Source organism: Nipponia nippon, unplaced genomic scaffold (genome assembly GCF_047370975.1).
Source record: "Nipponia nippon isolate SJK-2023a ecotype South Korea unplaced genomic scaffold, ASM4737097v1 scaffold_6, whole genome shotgun sequence".
In the NCBI taxonomy this organism is placed as follows: Eukaryota; Metazoa; Chordata; class Aves; order Pelecaniformes; family Threskiornithidae; genus Nipponia; species Nipponia nippon.
The window spans coordinates 3,494,821-3,511,700 of NW_028262380.1; the positions used below are offsets into that span (position 1 = coordinate 3,494,821).

A 16,880-nucleotide genomic window follows, 5' to 3' on the forward strand; every position below is an offset into this window, starting at 1 on the left:
AATGCCAAAACTTGTCAGCAACCTTTAATGGTTTGAGGACTACAGCTTTGACGGAAACTAAAGGAGCAAATCTTCCAAGTGGGGGAAAAAGCACTTCTTGGCTTGGTCACCATCTGATGCAAAAGCCACCAGGGTGAACTGCAGGACTGGGGTGGGTCCCGACTCGTCACCTCCTCTTGGCTTCTCCTGCAGCTTGCTCACGTCTGCGGGTACTCAGGGAGAAGATCAAGCTATGGCACCAACGCACTTTTTGGAAGAACGATCCTCAAGAGATTGAGCAGGATCCGGCCGCTGTGGCAGCCGGTGCCTCTGTGCATCCTCCCCTGCCCGTGCTGGAGGAGCCGGAGCTGCGCAGCAGCAGCAGCTCTGCGATGACAAATTAAATTTCAAGTTAATACGGGAATGCATACCACAGGAACGAGCCAACCACAATTACCGACTCTTATCTCGCAGGAAAGATCTTTCAGTTATTGTGGGTAGCGCCGAAAACATCAGCTTGCTGATCGGCGCTGCTGGAACCAGTGAGAAGAAAACCACACGTGTCAAACTCTTCTGCAAATCCACAGGGCACGTCGGCTTGGCTCCCACCTCCCAAAAGATGTTGGCAACGCAGCTGGAAAAGGCACAGGGAAGGATACGGATGGTCCGAAGGTAGCGAATGGCTTTGGATGGACTTTGTTGAAAGAAGGTATGTGGTTTTAGTACTCACCCTCACAACAAAACACGAGTCTCGGCTCAACGTTGCACCGATATCGATATGACTGTCACCTCCACGCCTGGATGGCTTTCTGCCCTTTTGAGTAGCTCGCTGTAAGCCTGTACTCACCTCCAACCTCACCTCCTCACCTCAAAAACCCCATTGGTGCCAGGACACACACACAGCTTAAATGGTACCCGCATCAGCCCGCAATTATTAATCAGCGTATCCGGCAATATTTTGCATACTCAAATACAGATGGCTCAACCAACGCCGTGTCTCCGTCTCATTACACGCCGCTCTCCTATTGCTTTCGACAGACACCGGTGCTCTTCCCAGCCCAGGACCATTCACGCAAACGTTGGGACCACTAACGCCCACCAGCCTCACCATTCACACCTATACCTGACGCTCTGCGTCACGGGAATTTATTCCAGTGAACGAAGAAATCCTCCTCCTCGGTTCCCCCTCTCAAAACCAAGTTTTGAGAAAAGTACATTACACAAAGTATTTTAGATGACCATCCCGACACGTTTACCTTAGCCTTTTCTACTGTCTACAAAAAGAAAATAAAGGATTACAAGCAAATTATTTAATGCCGTGAGGTTTAGTCAAATTTGAAGTGAGGATTATAGCTTTAGCAGCCATGTAAAACTTTGAATAAAATAAAAAGCTTTCCTCTCTACCTGAAACCTGGTATTAAGTCACCCAAACTTCAAGTGATTCTTTCATCGCTCTTCCTATTCCTATGAGACACCGTAATTTTAAATATTGGATAATTCGAGTCTGTGGCTTGAAGGTTCCTTCAGAACGTCAGCTTCTTGCTTTTTGTAGACAGACTGATGACACTGTAGCTAATTTGCTTAATTAGCGCTTTACAGAAAGATCTCTCTACGAGAACGTGAAACCCTTCAAATGAAACGCTTTAAGTGCAGAATCAAGAGACCATCCATAATGATTGTTTACTCCCATCTTCTACGTATTTTTGGGCCACACCAATTCTATCAGCAGCTCCTGCGATTGACGGCGTTACACCTCCTAAACACAAAACTGAACTCTGCAAGAGGCCAAGCATAATTGTCCCAACTTTTTCCTAACAGGAGGATGTTGCTGTTTAAAAAATCACGCTGGGATGAGAAGGAAAGAAGTCAGCACATAAAATAAACACACACATCCAGACGCCGTCACGCAGCCCAGGAGGAGTTTTCCCCTTGACTTCAGCAGCTTTGTTTCTATTACTCCATCTTTCCTTCCCCCAAGCACTTGGCTTTTGCTGACCGCTGCATCCAGGCCCACAAATCCTTCTCCTACTGGGTGCTCGGGTACCATCGAGCACAGGGAGAAGGCTTGCACAGATGCTCATTTTGTAAGAAACAATAATTCATGCAAATCCCTGCTCCAAGCAAATTCCACAGTAGTGCATCTTATCGCAAGCCAAACAAAAAGTACAAATACATTCGAGAACCGTAAACCTGTATTAAAAGAATTTGCTCTAGTTACAGCTTGAATTTCCCCCTCTCCCTCCAACGACTCAGCTACACCGACACTCAACACCAACCAAACCGCTAATTCCACCCATGCTAACAAGAAGTGCAAACCCCAGCTGTGATATAAAGCAAAGCCCGTGTTAAGGTACGACAGATATAACACACCCCACGAGACTTTCTTACACGTTTACGGTCTGAATAAATGCAAGGACAAAGTCCTGTCCGTGATGCTGGTCTCACCAAACATCTCACCGGGCTCCAAAGCAGAGCATCCAACTTTGCTATATTTTGGGTATCTGCAGATGGCAGAGGTTTGGTACTTTGGTGGAAACTCAGAGACAGCTCTACCACCTTTTCAAGCTTGTAAATTGAAATGCTATGTAGAGCAAAGCCTGGAAACGCATCGGGTCCTCTTGTCTAAGTCAAGACGGCTTTTTGAGGTTTTTTGACTGCAAGGGGAAAGGTCAACTCAGCTTTAGGAGTCCATACGGTGAGTACGGTGAAGACCCTCCTTCCTACTGCAAGAGGAGGCAGAGACCAGCAGTGACCATTGCGCCACCCTGACGATGCTTCTGAGGACAACAGCCATGGCAGAAATGACCCAGCAAGACAAGAATCCAGATGTTAAAGTATCATAAAAACTACTTATAAATACATTTAATGCCGCATGCATTTGTATTTTCTTTTCCAAGTTTGTCCAACAGTTTAGTCGTTTTAAAATCATGGATTTTCCTCCATTTCATTAATCAATACCTGAGTACTCCCTTGCCACATTTGGAGATAGACCAGCTTTTCACAGAAGCTCAAGATGATGAAAATAAGCTAATAAAATATATTTTTAGTTTGTTTTTTTTTTTTTTTGAGAAGGCAGGTTAGAACCTGAATTCCAACTCAACCACTACATTTCAGCCGAACAAAAAAATCCCTGTGCTGAGTGCTCTCAAATAAGAGTCATGCCCCTTCCAACTCTGCACCAACAGAGACCTTATTATCCTTCGGAGAAGGAAGTTGGATTTTTTTCCACTTAGTTATGTTCCCAGGTAGTTCTTAAATAAGATTTCCCTCCCCCCTGGGTTTAAAGGGACACTTTAACACAACAAGTTAGTGCCTTGGCCGTGTGCTGCTCCACAGTGCCATCGTTGTGTACTGAACCCTAAAATAGAGCGATGACTGGCCGGCCACCGGCGAGCGCGATTTTATTTCAAGGAGAGGACAAATGCCAAGATGCCAAAATTAACAACGCTTCCTCCTACCTTAATTATCATAAGTAAATCGTCCACCTGCATGTCATTAGGAGCCCATAAAGGTTCTTCCAGTGGTGCCCCCTGCAAACAAATCAAAAAACAAGCTTTTAAAACCAGAGTTAAAATTCACCAACATCTTTGGAAAACAGTATTTTCACTGCTGCCAGCAAGGTGATTCCAGTTCATTTTACCTATCTGCAAAATGCGGCTTTTCATTATTGCTCAAGCTAGAGACAACACTTGAAAAAATGAAAATAACTTTTAAATACAGAAGGCAAAATCGTGGGAGTTTCCAGGGTTAAAAGCGCTTTTGGGCAGAGGCAGCAGCAGGTGATGACAGGTCAGAAGCAGTGAGGAACAAGGAGGAGACTCTGAGGTTCACAGCTTCATTTGATACGTGCACTGCTGTTTGGGGTAAAGTAAAGTAAAGTTTAGGAGGGTTCACAGCTAGAAGAAGTAGATAATTCTTATCGTAGTGAAGGCATCGTATTCGCCTTGGGCTCCTACGAGTGAGTATTTACCCAGACACAAGCGGTTGGGGCACTTGAAAAAGCGGTTCTGTGCATGTTCATTTATTCCCATCCCAAGGAAAGAGGTCAGAAAGCCCCATGGTGGTCACCAGGACTTCTGATGGCCACGTACCAGCGAGACAGCCACCAGCAGACTTCCCCAAGCCCAAACCTCTCTGGGTACTACTTTGGCTGTAGGGTCAAGTGCAGTCCTACAGGGAACAGGCTGGAGCTTGTCCCTGCGGTTCAGGTGGCCTGCAGTGATGCCCGTGATGTTCTCACACCCCTGCACAAACCAGCCTCCCTCCCCACCAGCTCTCGGACGTGGGTTCCTCACTCCATCAGGGTCTAGAGAACAAGTCTTATGAGGAGCGGCTGGGGGAGCTGGGGGGGCTCAGCCTGGGGAAGAGGAGGCTGAGGGGAGCCCTCATCGCTCTCTGCAACTGCCTGAAAGGAGGCTGGAGCCGGGGGGGTCGGTCTCTTCTCCCCAGGAACAAGCGATGGGACGAGAGGGAACGGCTTCAAGCTGCGCCAGGGAAGGTTTGGGTTGGATATTAGGGAAAATTCCTTCCCGGAAAGGGCTGTCAGGCCCTGGCCCAGGCTGCCCAGGGCAGGGGCTGAGTCCCCATCCCTGGAGGGATTTAAAAGCCAGGGAGACGTGGTACTTAGGGACAGGGTTTAGTGGTGGCCTTGGCAGTGTTGGGTTAACGGTTGGACTCGATGATCTTAAGGGTCTTTTCCAACCTAAACGATTCTGTGATGCTATGATTCTATGAAAGCCGCGCTGCAGGGGCTCGCAGTTCACTCGCAAAGTTGAGACTGTCCCCGGCTGATCCCCACTTTTACATGACAAGCCAACTCGCTCCCAATCTCCGTTTTCCACCCCAAAATATTTTTTACCTACACCAGCTTCGAGGCAGCAGCGGGCTCCTTGCAGGAGCTTGCAGAACCGACCCCACCTTTCACTAATCCCATCTTCTGGGCTGATGCTATAAAGTACGAAATTAGAGACCTGAGGCAGTTCTAGCTTTAGAGTTGAATATATTTAACCAAATTAATATTTTTTTCCTATCGACATCTCTTCTCCCCAGCCTTGGGCAGGATGCGACCCAGCCATCTGCTCTGCCGGTGCCAAGGAGCTGCAGAGCTCAGGCGTAATCCCTGGGCGATCTCCTCGCTGCTTTTCATCCTACTCAAGTGTTGACTCGAGCCCTTGTTCAATTAGACAAGCCTCAGCACTTCAATCAGATGGGCGCACAAGGCTGATTTTTCCCTCCACAGAGAAGAAAAAAAATCTGATTTAGTCGAGTGTGATAGAACCAGGAGCTTCAAAGCAACGAGACCTGGAGATCACGTCTGCTCTGAAGTCTGCCAGAATCGCTGCTCAACCCGAGCAGACCACCAGCAACTTCCATTTTAAGAGAAGCTGAGAGAAAGCAGATTAAAAAGACATTGGATCTGGCAGGGAGGAGAAGAGCTGGGTTACTTTCCTGATATTTCTTTTTTAAGGCAACCGGAGAACAGCCGAGGCGTCTGCTTTCTCTTGTCTCTGGCTCAAAGCGAGCAGCCCCTGGAGATGCTGAGCTCGCTGCTGCCCCTGCACCACCTCCATCGCCTTCCTCACCATCCAGCGTTTCCCAGTGCCTCCCAGCAACGCTGCTGTCCCAGGGCAGAGGGGTCTGGAGGCTGCAGAAATGTCCTCTCCTCCCTCTGCAATGGGAATGAGGCCCCTTCGTCCCCCAGTTAGCCAATATGCTTTTAAAACAAAAGGGTAAATTTCACAGGACCCAACCAGGGAGCTGGCGTAAGCAACTGTGCTGTCAATATTTTCATGGCCAATTTATTCCTTCATTCACAAAGCCGCCAGATTCAAAGCGGAGCCTCGGACAGTGCTGAGAAGCGCAAGAAAAGCTGGAAGGCTTTGCATTCACCTCAGGCTTTAGAAAGCCTTGACGGAACGAAGGACTCCCCTTCCCTGCCGTTATTTGCATCACCCGAGAGTTAAAAGGGAACCAGCAATGAAGCAAACAAAGCTCGGAGCAAGACACACGCAGCGTACGCTCGCGGCTCCTTCCAGGATGAGGCCAACATCTTGCTGAAGGAAAAACGTACGCTGGAAGGTAACGAAATAAAGCAAATGCAAAGGCAGAATGAAAACAAAAGAGCTGATAAAAGCTTATCAAAGTCACTGCAACAGGTTTGAATGGGTTTTAGAGCAGGCTGTGTCTTCAGATGGCTGTGAAAACAGATCAGTACCAGAAGAAGAGAGTAATTCATGATGCCCGACTTGCAGTGACTCATAAACCTCGCTCCGTTTGACAGGTAGGCAGCACGCTGCAGGCATGCACTCAAACCGCTCGAGTATGTAAGAGCAGTAACATCTTATGTTACAAATACTCACAAGAATATCTTATGTCCACATCTGTTCTTAGAAATTAGTCATACGGCCTGCGCGTAGAGGAAACACGATTGCCGAAGAGCAAACGTACGGCAGAACTGAAAGGAGGTGGCGGGTCCCACATTCGGCTTATACAGCCCCGGCCACGCAGAAGCCTTTCCACTCACCTGCCGTGCCCCAACGTGCCAGCGATGTAATCCCCTTCCCAGATAATCCTCCAAAAAGGCAGTATCCTGAGGATCCGGTGCAGTCAGCTGGCTGCGGTAAGCCACGGCTGCAACCCACCGGCCTCGGGAATAGCATGATTACTATTTGCAACTACTGTTTGTATATGTTAGTTGTATACGTTTGGCTGAAAGCAATATAACCAGGTAGATGCATACGCTGTTATAGCAGATCAACGGTAAGGAAGGCACGTCGGCTATAGGAAGGAGCTTCCATTCTCTACAGCCAAAATTCAGTTTCCCAAGTCCGGCAGCATTGGGAAGCCCAACACTGACCTGATCCAGGTGTTTCTGGACAATACCATAAAGCTGCTTCAGAAAGAGCTTCAGTTATGACAGAGACCCTGGGACTCAGCCGCCAAGTGTCTTCCAGTACGGTGCTGCGCCGAAAAACTAAAGACTCCTTTGGAAACCTTGTCAGCAAGGTGAAGGAGGTGGTCTACCTTGTGCTCCTGCATTTTAGATTCACAAGACAAAGCAGTTTTATTGGTAAGAAGTCAGGTGAATTCATTGTGTTTGCATTGTTATTTAAACCAAGAACTGGAAGGTTAAGGGCTGTGCGTTTGCAAGCTCACTTGTGGGCTCCATCCCCTGGAGACGGACGGGTCCAAGGGATGGTCCAGAGACTGGCAGAGTGCAAGTTAATGCCAGGAGAGACTTCAACCACGCTTAGACCTTGACAAATAACAGAGGCAGCTTATCTTGCAGAGCTTGGGAGCCCCAAAACTGCAGCTCGGCTGGTGGCTTCCCATCACCAAACAGGAAAATGCCACAGACGGTGAGTTACGGGCTTGGGAGAGAACAGCTCCGAGTAATTCAGTGGTGTCCGGACACCTCAGCTGAGCTCAGGGCCCCACCACGAGTTATAAAGAACTGTAGGATGTTTCCTCCCTGAAAAAGCAATTAAATCTGCCAACAGTACCTACAAAAAGATGGATGGGAGCATGGGAAAGGTGCCAATCCTTGGCATTTCTTCTCTCCCAGGACAGCTCAAGCAGAAGGGCGGTGACCACACTGGTAGGAGAGGCCAAAGCCAGTTCACAGCCTGGTACCCAGCTTTACTCGCTACGTTAAAGCTGCTAAACCTCTGCGGCCAGGCTGAGCCACTCTCCCTAGCGAACAGGCATACTTAAAGTCATGGGAATGAAGGCTTTGGTGGACACGGTGGACCAGCAGCAGGCGTCCAACATGAGAACTTCACTCAAGCTGCTCATTCCTGCACTGGAACATCCTGCTTGCTATGGGACAATTTTACGACGCGACGTTATTTCTTTTATAAAAACGAGGAATACAAGCTCACAAACTAACAGGTCTCTTGGAAGAACCCCGCTGAGACAATGCTTTGGGAACGGCCGCAGTAGGTGGGACTTCAGACAGCGACGGCAGGTTTGTTCATCGAGAACGTTACTGGAATAAAACGTTACACGCAAAAATGTTCAAGATCTGGGGTTGGCAAAGGTGGCCTACAGTTATAGGACTCCTCCATCTCTTATTAAAATAATTAAAATAAAAGTAAGGCAGGTATTAGTTGGCTAGACAGCCCCAAATCCTGCTGCCTGCATAATCCACCTGAAAGCCAAGTGTACCAAGGCAAATTAAAGCTGCCTTTAATCCATGCAAATCTCAGCACAGGAATCTTTTATTCTCTTACCTCCTGCCACGAGTTTAGTCCTGCCCCACAGCCCTTCCTTGCTGCCAGAGCCGCGGGAGCAAAACAACACAAAGCTCCATATTTTAGTAACGCGGAGAAGAAAATTTCAGAGCTTTGATACATTTTGGGGTGGACGCAGCTTTATGCTTCCCCAGTTGGGTTGAGAGCGAACCCTGTTCCACCCGTGCTTGGTTTAATCATATGTATCGACACAGATAAATTAGGGCAATTTGTGCATAAATTAGGCAGCGTCATTATGCTAATTGGGATGGGATGATTGTGCTGAGTGTGTTTGCAATCTGCCACAATCCTCTGGGACAGCGCTGCAAGTGAGCTGCTGCATCTCAAAAGGCCGGCGCTCCACACCTCGACCCAAAGCAAGCCTAAATAACGGAGGAGAAGGGGCGAGGGGACCTGCTGGGATTTGCTTTGTCTGCAATGCTGTTTCTTTGCTAAGCTATAATGCCACCCTCAAAAAAATAACTCTACTTTCTAAACATCGCATCCTAACCTCCCCTGTGATGCGTGAAACAGGTTGATTTATAGACGGGGGCAGAGAGATGCTGCTAGAAAAATAAACCGCCACGGTGCAAACATCAAGGTGCATGTAAGAGAAATAAAGAGCAGGAGACTCAAATCCCCTGCACTATGCTTTATCAAACCTAACGGGAAGAAACAAGTCGTCCTCACAAAAACCAGAGCTGCTGCACTTTACCCCTTCCAATCCCCACCTGGGTTGCAACAGAGGTTGGGATGCTCACTGGGGTTGGGTATCCCTGGTGATCCCTGCCCTAAAAGAAAGAAAACCCTAAATCTTACCAATTGAATGAAGAAGGATAATGAAGGAACAAATAAACTGAAAAGCGACAGCTTCTCCTTTTTGAGATTCAGTAAACAGCCATACACAAGTAGGTCTACCTAGCGCAGGTAATTATCAAGGTAATTCAGGCTCTCTTACCAAAACATGGATTTTTTTAGATATCCTACAGGTATCCTGCAGGGCCGTGGCCGGCGTCCCTGCGCAGAGGACGGCGGCGCGGAGCTGCCGGCGATGCCCAGCTCCAGCTCCGTGGGCTGGGGTGGGTCTGGTGTTGCACCGCACCTCCCTCCTCCTCGTGGGCACCAGGGGATGCCCCTGAAGCCGTTCAATTTGCCTACCACAACCGGGCCCTACTTTAGCTGCCAAATGGGATCATTATGATGACAAATCCTACCACCTGCGGGACTTGAGCTCTCTCCCTTCAGAGGGAATTCGAGCTCGGTTTAGTCCCCAGGATCCAGCCAGTTTTTCCTCCAACAGATGTGCTGGCACTTTGCCTGACGAAAAAACATACAGCAGAAGAGCACCGAGTGCTAACCTACCACTAAAAGCGTTAAAAAAAATCAACTTTGGGCAAACCATATGGTAACACTCACTGAGCCACAGGTGAGAGCAAATACAATACGCTCTGTACAGCACGAAGTGAAAATAATCTATTTTCAGAGAATAACGGTGCTTAAAGACCAAACCAGCCCAGGAACAGATGCCCAGCTGAAAGGCTTTTAATGCCTTTGACCTTGGCACTCCTGCACTTCTGCACTTCTTTGCTGCTTCAGCCTTATAAATATGAGGAGATGGTTTTTACAGCGGCACCCAGGAGCTGCCCGGCTGCAGCACGGGGACAAGCCATGCCCCGCAGACCTCCCGGGCTGAAAACGCTACAAAATCCTGCGGAGGTACCCGGAGGATCGACGATCAAAGCCACAAACCCCGTTTACAAGCAGGCACAGCGAGCACCCTAAACTCAACCCAAGGCAAAGGAAGCAGGGATAAAAGCAGGGATATCGCAGAAAAGGGAGAAGGGGAAAGGATGAAAATACTGAAAGGGCAGGGGCACAGGGGAACTGGGGGATGCTCCATGAGCAGCAAGAGCAGGGAGCAAAACTGAGCTGCCCCAGCTGTGGGGCCAAAGGAATTAGCAAGGCACGAAGCAAAAAAAACCACAGCCATCTCCCTTCTGCTCTCCTGCAGCTCCCCTCGAGCACAAGTGGCTGGGTGGTGGCTTTTTTCCACCCCATCTTTAAGCAGAACCCCCCCTAAGTAGTTTAGCAGTGAAAGCAAACTCACCTCTCCCTCCCTAAGAAGTCATACGGATACCGGCACGGGCCAGCATCGGCGCCTTCGTGCCCAGTAATTCCCAAGCCCCTCCGAACACCTCGTCGCAGCAGCAGCTTTAAAAACCCTTTTCTCCACCCTTTGGTGATACTTAAAGTCTGTCGCCAGCAGATCAGTTTGGGACTGCAACGAAGCCAAAGGTACACGAAAAGGTTTTGTCCAAAGACCCTCCACACCAAATCCGTTCAAAAAAGGAAAATAGAAAATAGGAGCTGGCCGCACCATCAGTTTGGACAGTTTCTGCTGCTAGGAAGGGAATACAGCAAGATTTAAAAAACAAGTTCAATAAAGTTATTCTTCACTGTTTTATTTCCCTTTAAAGCATAGGACCAATTTGGGTTTGTTTCTTTAATTGTCTCTGATGGGAGCAGACCGCGGGGACCCGGCGTGCGAAGCCGCCCCGGCCCCTGCCAGCTCTGCGTTGGTGGCACGAGGCGCTGATCTGCCTCGCTACGGCAATTCCTGTAATTCAAGTCTGGCAAACAACTCCTAGTCTGAAAATGGGACAGCATCCAAGCGTTATCTCCTTTCTTGTAAAAAAAGAATTTAAAAAAGCCAGCTTATTTACTCTACCTGCCTATTTACCGTACTGGCAGTACCACCACGCAGGCATGACAGCACCAAATGCCGGCAGCTCTTGCAGTTTTGCCTGTTGATGTTTCTCCTTTCATCCCAGCAAAAAACATGTCAAAGCTAAACGAACAATCCAGAGCAAAGAAAACATCTGGCTGCCTCCCTGACAGCTGAACAAGCCGGCAGTTTTCACAAGGTAAAGCTTTCCTACGCTTCTAACCGAGGCAATTAATTTTACGGTTGGACTCGATGATCTCAAAGGTCTTTTCCAAGCTAAATGATTCTATGATTCTAATATGCAGTCACCTTAATCTTGGTGCCGGTGCTTCCACACATCCTCACTAATGTTTCTAACCTCCATTCATCTGTACTAAACCACCCTAGGATTTTCATCCCACAAAATAATTTACTAAAGACTAAAAAAATAATCACTTTTCCTGCAGCCGCATTAATTGTGGACCCATTCCACGCCAGCGCAGGCACCAAACCCTGGCTAAACACAGGAACCCAGCGTACCCTGCACAAACTTACGTGAACGGGTTTTGTTCGAATGGTTTCGCTCCCCGCGACACACCTGATAAGAGCCTGCAGCAACAACACGCCCAGAGATAAACCAGACGGGTTCAAATCTTCAAAACCCAATTACGCATCCTGAACCAGGAGGGGAACAAATACATAAAGAAAACACGCTGTGCGTAACAAGACCATTTCCCTTGGCAAATCTTTCTGCTTTCCTTTCCTCGCCGTATCTGCGTGCACATGTAGAGATCGTTCCCTTGCGTTTTCCGAGCTACCTTCTGGCTCCGCTCCCGTGGATGGGCTGCGGGGCCGATGCCCGGAGTCCCAGCGTGGCAGCACGTCCAGGAGCACCCGGCAACCTTTTCCTGGTGCTTGCAAACTTCAGGTCTTGCTGTTTCTTAAGAATACTGGAAGATGCAAAGAGACAGGGCAAAGCTGTTTGAAAAGAGGCGTCCTTTACAAATTGAAGTGACAGAGTTGGGGAAAAAAAAGAAACCCAGGCATGCAGAGGTGGCCACCGACCCCAAGAGCCACGTCCCGGGGAGCTGGCGGCTGCACAACCGTACACGAGAGGCGTTCATCAGTGATGATTTGATAGTCAAATATTGGCATATGGGCCGATATGGATATAGGGAGATACGTAAACGAGCTGTGACTCTACCTGAACACATCTTGGGAAGGGACATCGGTCCTCCCGAGCTCCGTGCCAGGGGTGCCAGAGCTGCTGAACGCATCGTACACGGGGCAACACGCAGCCCCGTCGCTGAGGTCTCATTTCTAACCCAGCAAAACATTTGCAACCTTTTTATTCCTCTTCCTCTTTTGACTTCCTTAATGAATAAACATACTTATGAAGAAAGCAGAAAAAACCCATTTGCACAACTCGGTCGTCCTCTGCACAGGCCGGGTTTGCTTGGCACAGCTCGGAAGGGGCAACGAGACATGAGGTTTTTAGCAGCGCGATGGGGACACGAGCTGCCACGGGGCAGAACCACGCACGCTACTACGAGGGCAAATTCTGCCGGTGGCGCGGGGCAGGCTCCGCTTTCGGGAAGGTGTGCTAATCCAAGCCGCTCCTTGGACAGGGCTGTTGGGATATACAACTTGTTTGCAGGAGGCTGGGCTGTATCCTATAAGTTTTAGGAGTGAATGGACACAGCAAACTGGCATTCGTGCTTCTCATCCCTAAATTCCCCAAATGTTTTGGAAAAAAAATCCCACATCCCCAACAGGCTGTTTCTTGCCAACTCTTGAATTTAGGAATTTCTGTGTCGAATGAAGGGGATATGTGGGCTACTCCTTACCCACACGCCAGCCCGATAGGGCAAACGCAGCCACGCGCCTTATTGCCACCACCTGCTCCGCTCACCAACGCGATCATAGAACCACAGAATCGTTAAGGTTGGAAAAGACCCTTAAGATCATCGAGTCCAACCGCTAACCCAGCACTGCCAAGGCCACCACTAAACCATGTCCCTAAGTACCACGTCTCCCTGGCTTTTAAATCCCTCCAGGGATGAGGACTCCACCACTGCCCTGGGCAGCCTGGGCCAGGGCCTGACAGCCCTTTCCGGGAAGAAGTTTTTCCCAATACCCAACCCAAACCTGCCCTGGCGCAGCTTGAGGCCGTTCCCTCTCGTCCCATCGCTTGTTCCTGGGGAGAAGAGACCGACCCCCCCGGCTCCAGCCTCCTTTCAGGCCGTTGCAGAGAGCGATGAGGGCTCCCCTCAGCCTCCTCTTCTCCAGGCTGAGCCCCCCCAGCTCCCCCAGCCGCTCCTCCCCAGCCTTGGGCTCCAGCCCCTGCCCCAGCCTCGCTGCCCTGCTCTGGCCACGCTCCAGCCCCTCCATGGCCGCCTTGGGCTGAGGGGCCCAGCGCTGAGCACAGGATTCGAGGGGCGGCCTCACCAGTGCCCATCACCTCCCTGCTCCTGCTGGCCACACTGTTCCTGATACAAGCCAGGACGCTGTTGGCCCTCTTGGCCACCTGGGCACACTGCTGATCACCACGATGGAAACCTCCTCTTTCCCACCAGGACAGGTTTCAGTTTCAGGACCCACGCACTGGGTTTTCCTCCCCATCGTTTCACCAAACCCCAGCCCAAAGACTGCCAAGTCACCGGGGTTGCCCAAAGGCAACCAGGAGCCGTTCTGAAGGCAGATCCAGGCGATGCAGCCTGCGCGATGGAGCCAAGCGGTGGCTTTGGCTGCGGTGTCTGTGCGCGCAGGCGGCGGAGCTGGGGCAGGGACACCGAGCGACCCTTCAGGAAGCAACCCAAGAAACAAGCTCCAGCCAGATTTCTAAAAATGGTTATAGCATCAGACGGCGATAGGATGTTCTTCATTCCTCTGCACAGATGGATTTCTGAGCTTTGGATATAAATACAACATTGTTGTAGCTGGGATATTGTGCTTTTCTCCTCCGGGTCGCAAGTTCAGAGCTACAGCAGTCATGCCGCTCAAAAAGCAACGTCATTTTTTTACTTTATGACTGTCATTAACGCTGGTATTCCCCAGCACCGTTTTTGTCGGGCTCAGGGTTAACGCAGCAGCCCTGGCCCCTCTGTGAGAGCCGGTGGTCTGCATCGTGAGGTCTGTTATCAGTTACCAGGACACCCCGTTACACACCTCTGCGGCACCCTGACCCGGTCCTGCTCCGCTTGAACGTCAAACCAACCCTCAGCAGACCTGGTAGCGCAGAATAAGGCTTCTCACGCAAGCAAAAGCTAAACGGGGGGGTGGAAATTAAGCCACAGCAGCAGAGACCGAAGGAAAAAGGGCATTCGTGGAAGAGTTTCGCCTCCAGGCTTGACTATCAGGCTCTGATTTTAGATTCGCTGTCAAAATAAAGTTTGAGAATAAATCCACTCAATTTTATATAGAACAAGGAACTATCAACATTTTTTGTTGCTTATATTTATTTATAAATGGCTTGAAACAACACACCCCCACACATAATAGGGGTTGCCCTAGCAGTACCGCCAAAAAGGCAAGGGGCCGGCCCTTTGCACGCTGCAAATACAGGCTTTTATTTCGTGTGGGTTGCTCAGCGCTTTGCACCAAAGAATAACGTTGGGTCTGTTGTAGCTTTTAGGCTGGATGAAATTCAGAGTTTTGACACACCACACCCCCCAAACACCACTGAAGTCCACGGTGACTCAGCGGACCTAAGGATCGGGAGAATTACAGCACAAAATCTTTACGTGCATCACGTTTAAAAGCATTAAGCATCTCGTCAAGGCTGCTATAACGTCACAAAGGTCCAACTTTCTGGAGATGCAGCCCTGGAGGAGCCACCTCCTGGTCCGTACCACCCAAATTCCCCCAGTCAAAGACCCCAGACCCAAACTTTTTTCTGCAAGAGTTTTGCTAGAGCTGGCGATGTTTCTGCTGGGGGGACAGAGTGGATGGCAGCACGAAACCTGCAGGACTCATCACGCCGGTAGCAGGATCTCCACAACGCTGCACGAGGAGTCCTACCATGGGAATGTTGTAACCTTTGGACATATTGGAGATGGAAACGGGAGCCAAGAGTCATGGACGAGACCTCCTCATGGATGGAAAATCTTTGACCGAGCTGCGGTGCCAGATGTTGCGTGCAGCTGTGGGGCTTTGCTTTAATCCATCACGGTGACCTGCAGTCTTCAGACCACTGAACGCACGAGGCCTTGGCTTTCTTCGGGGGCTTCTCTTTTGTTTCATTAGTGGAGACCCCGCTCCAGCAGTAAAAGAAGCCATTTGGTTCTCTGCGACTCCTCTCCGTACCGCCGTATTTTTTGTTTAAAAATACAAAATGCTGCTTTAAGTGGTTGCGTTTGGTTTTTTTTATTTAAAACCACACATTTTCAGTTCAAATTTGCTCAGGTCCTTCACCCAAGCGAAAGCAAGCCGCCAACCAGGACTGCCTCCCCACACAGATACCACGTTCCTACCTTAGCGACCGTGATTTGTTTGATACGATTCATTACCTAAGCTTTAAAACAAAAAATTAGCAGTGAAGGTGCCAAGTCCTCAGCTCCCCCAACACCCTCGGCATTAGTACTGCAAACTGAAACCCTGGCGGAGACAGATTTTAAAGTCGCTAAGTTGTAAATACGATGATTGGCAGCAGCTGCATCTCCTAGCGCCGGCCCAGATACGGCGTTAGGCAGCCGGTGCAGCTCTCAGCACCGCACCCGCCGGGCCGGGGTGCCTGGTGGTCGTCACCAGAAGGAATTCCTACCTGTAGAAAGCCATCTCGAAGGCTCCTGCCCCATCCTCCAGACAAACCCGTGGAGGGAGGGCGTGCCGGAAGCACGAGGGTGACATTAAATAGCTGGTTTGCATGGAAGAGGTTTCTCTGGCAGGGCTAAATGTGGTTTTTTTCCCCCATAGATCATGCTCCTTGCTGTGTTAGGCACCAAGGAAGTGCAACTTGTTTCTGCAGATCATATGATGGTCAGGCACTCGCTGCCTGAGCCGATCTCCCAGGCTTGGCAGCAGGAGGCACTGGGGCAAGAGCAGGAGCTGGGCTTTGCTCCGAAGCCCAAGTGTAGCCAAGGCACCATCTCACCGCCACGTCTGATGGAGACCCTTGAGCAGTGAACCTTATCCCGGCTGCCGCAGGGCCCAGGACAGCGTCAGAAGGCAGAACATGTTGATGGGTCCAGCCTACCAGGAGCATCAGCTGCAACAGGCTTTAAATAAGACAGGCTACAATGAGAAAACAAAATCTAACTCTTGAGATACATAGCTGCTCTTTCCCAAATCCGAGACTTTTCAAAAGCCTAAGGAAAAACAAAGAAATCCATCTACCACCTCTTAGGGAAGGCACGTGCCCCAGGTAAGACAGCCTCCTGGGAAAAAGGAGATTAATTTTCTTTTGGTGTTTCCCCTACTGACCTGCGGCATTAACAAAACCAAATTGTTTAACCCTCATCTATCCCTGTTTCCCTGACCATCCTAAACCTTGTCTATTCAAACGAAGGTTTTGCTGCAGAAACTTTCACCAGTGGCAAAATAATCCACAGCAAGCAGACACGCGGGGTTTGACTCTGCGTACATGTAAATCAGCAGCAGAGCTTCCAGCATTTCCAGGGTACAGGTTTCGCAGCAGCTCCAGCTGGGACTAAGCGCACTTGCGTTCCCACAATACCATAACAAAACAAAATCGAGACAACCCCTTCTCTGTCTCCGATACGTGAAGCATTAGCAGGTTATTTCTTTTATTTTGCTTCTGATAAATGAGATAATGATTTTTCAGGGATTTTTTCCCTGATCTGAACAGCTGTTTCTCCAATGTTGTTGATATACGCAATAAACTGGAAGCTCTCTCTACATATGCTGTCTATTCTGCTTGAATTTAGTCAGGAAACTGCTGTACTTTCGAGCATGTAAGTGCCAGCAAAAACTGAGAACAAGAAAACGGAATTCAAGTGCCACGACGT

The 16,880-nt window shown here is 49.5% G+C and overlaps 1 protein-coding gene across 5 annotated transcripts in view; it reads right to left on the reverse strand.

Moving 5' to 3' along the window:
- The window catches only part of PTPRA (protein tyrosine phosphatase receptor type A), a 131,518-nt gene that overhangs the window by 67,700 nt on the left and 46,938 nt on the right, over positions 1-16,880 (reverse strand). For 4 of the 5 annotated variants that reach the window (XM_087737029.1, XM_087737030.1, XM_087737032.1 and 1 more), the window contains one exon: positions 3,438-3,509. The exons of the other annotated variant lie outside the window; for it this stretch is intronic. In XM_087737029.1, the coding sequence (XP_087593155.1) occupies positions 3,438-3,509 (72 nt within the window). The remainder of the gene's footprint in view (positions 1-3,437; positions 3,510-16,880) is intronic. 5 annotated transcript variants of the gene reach the window in all.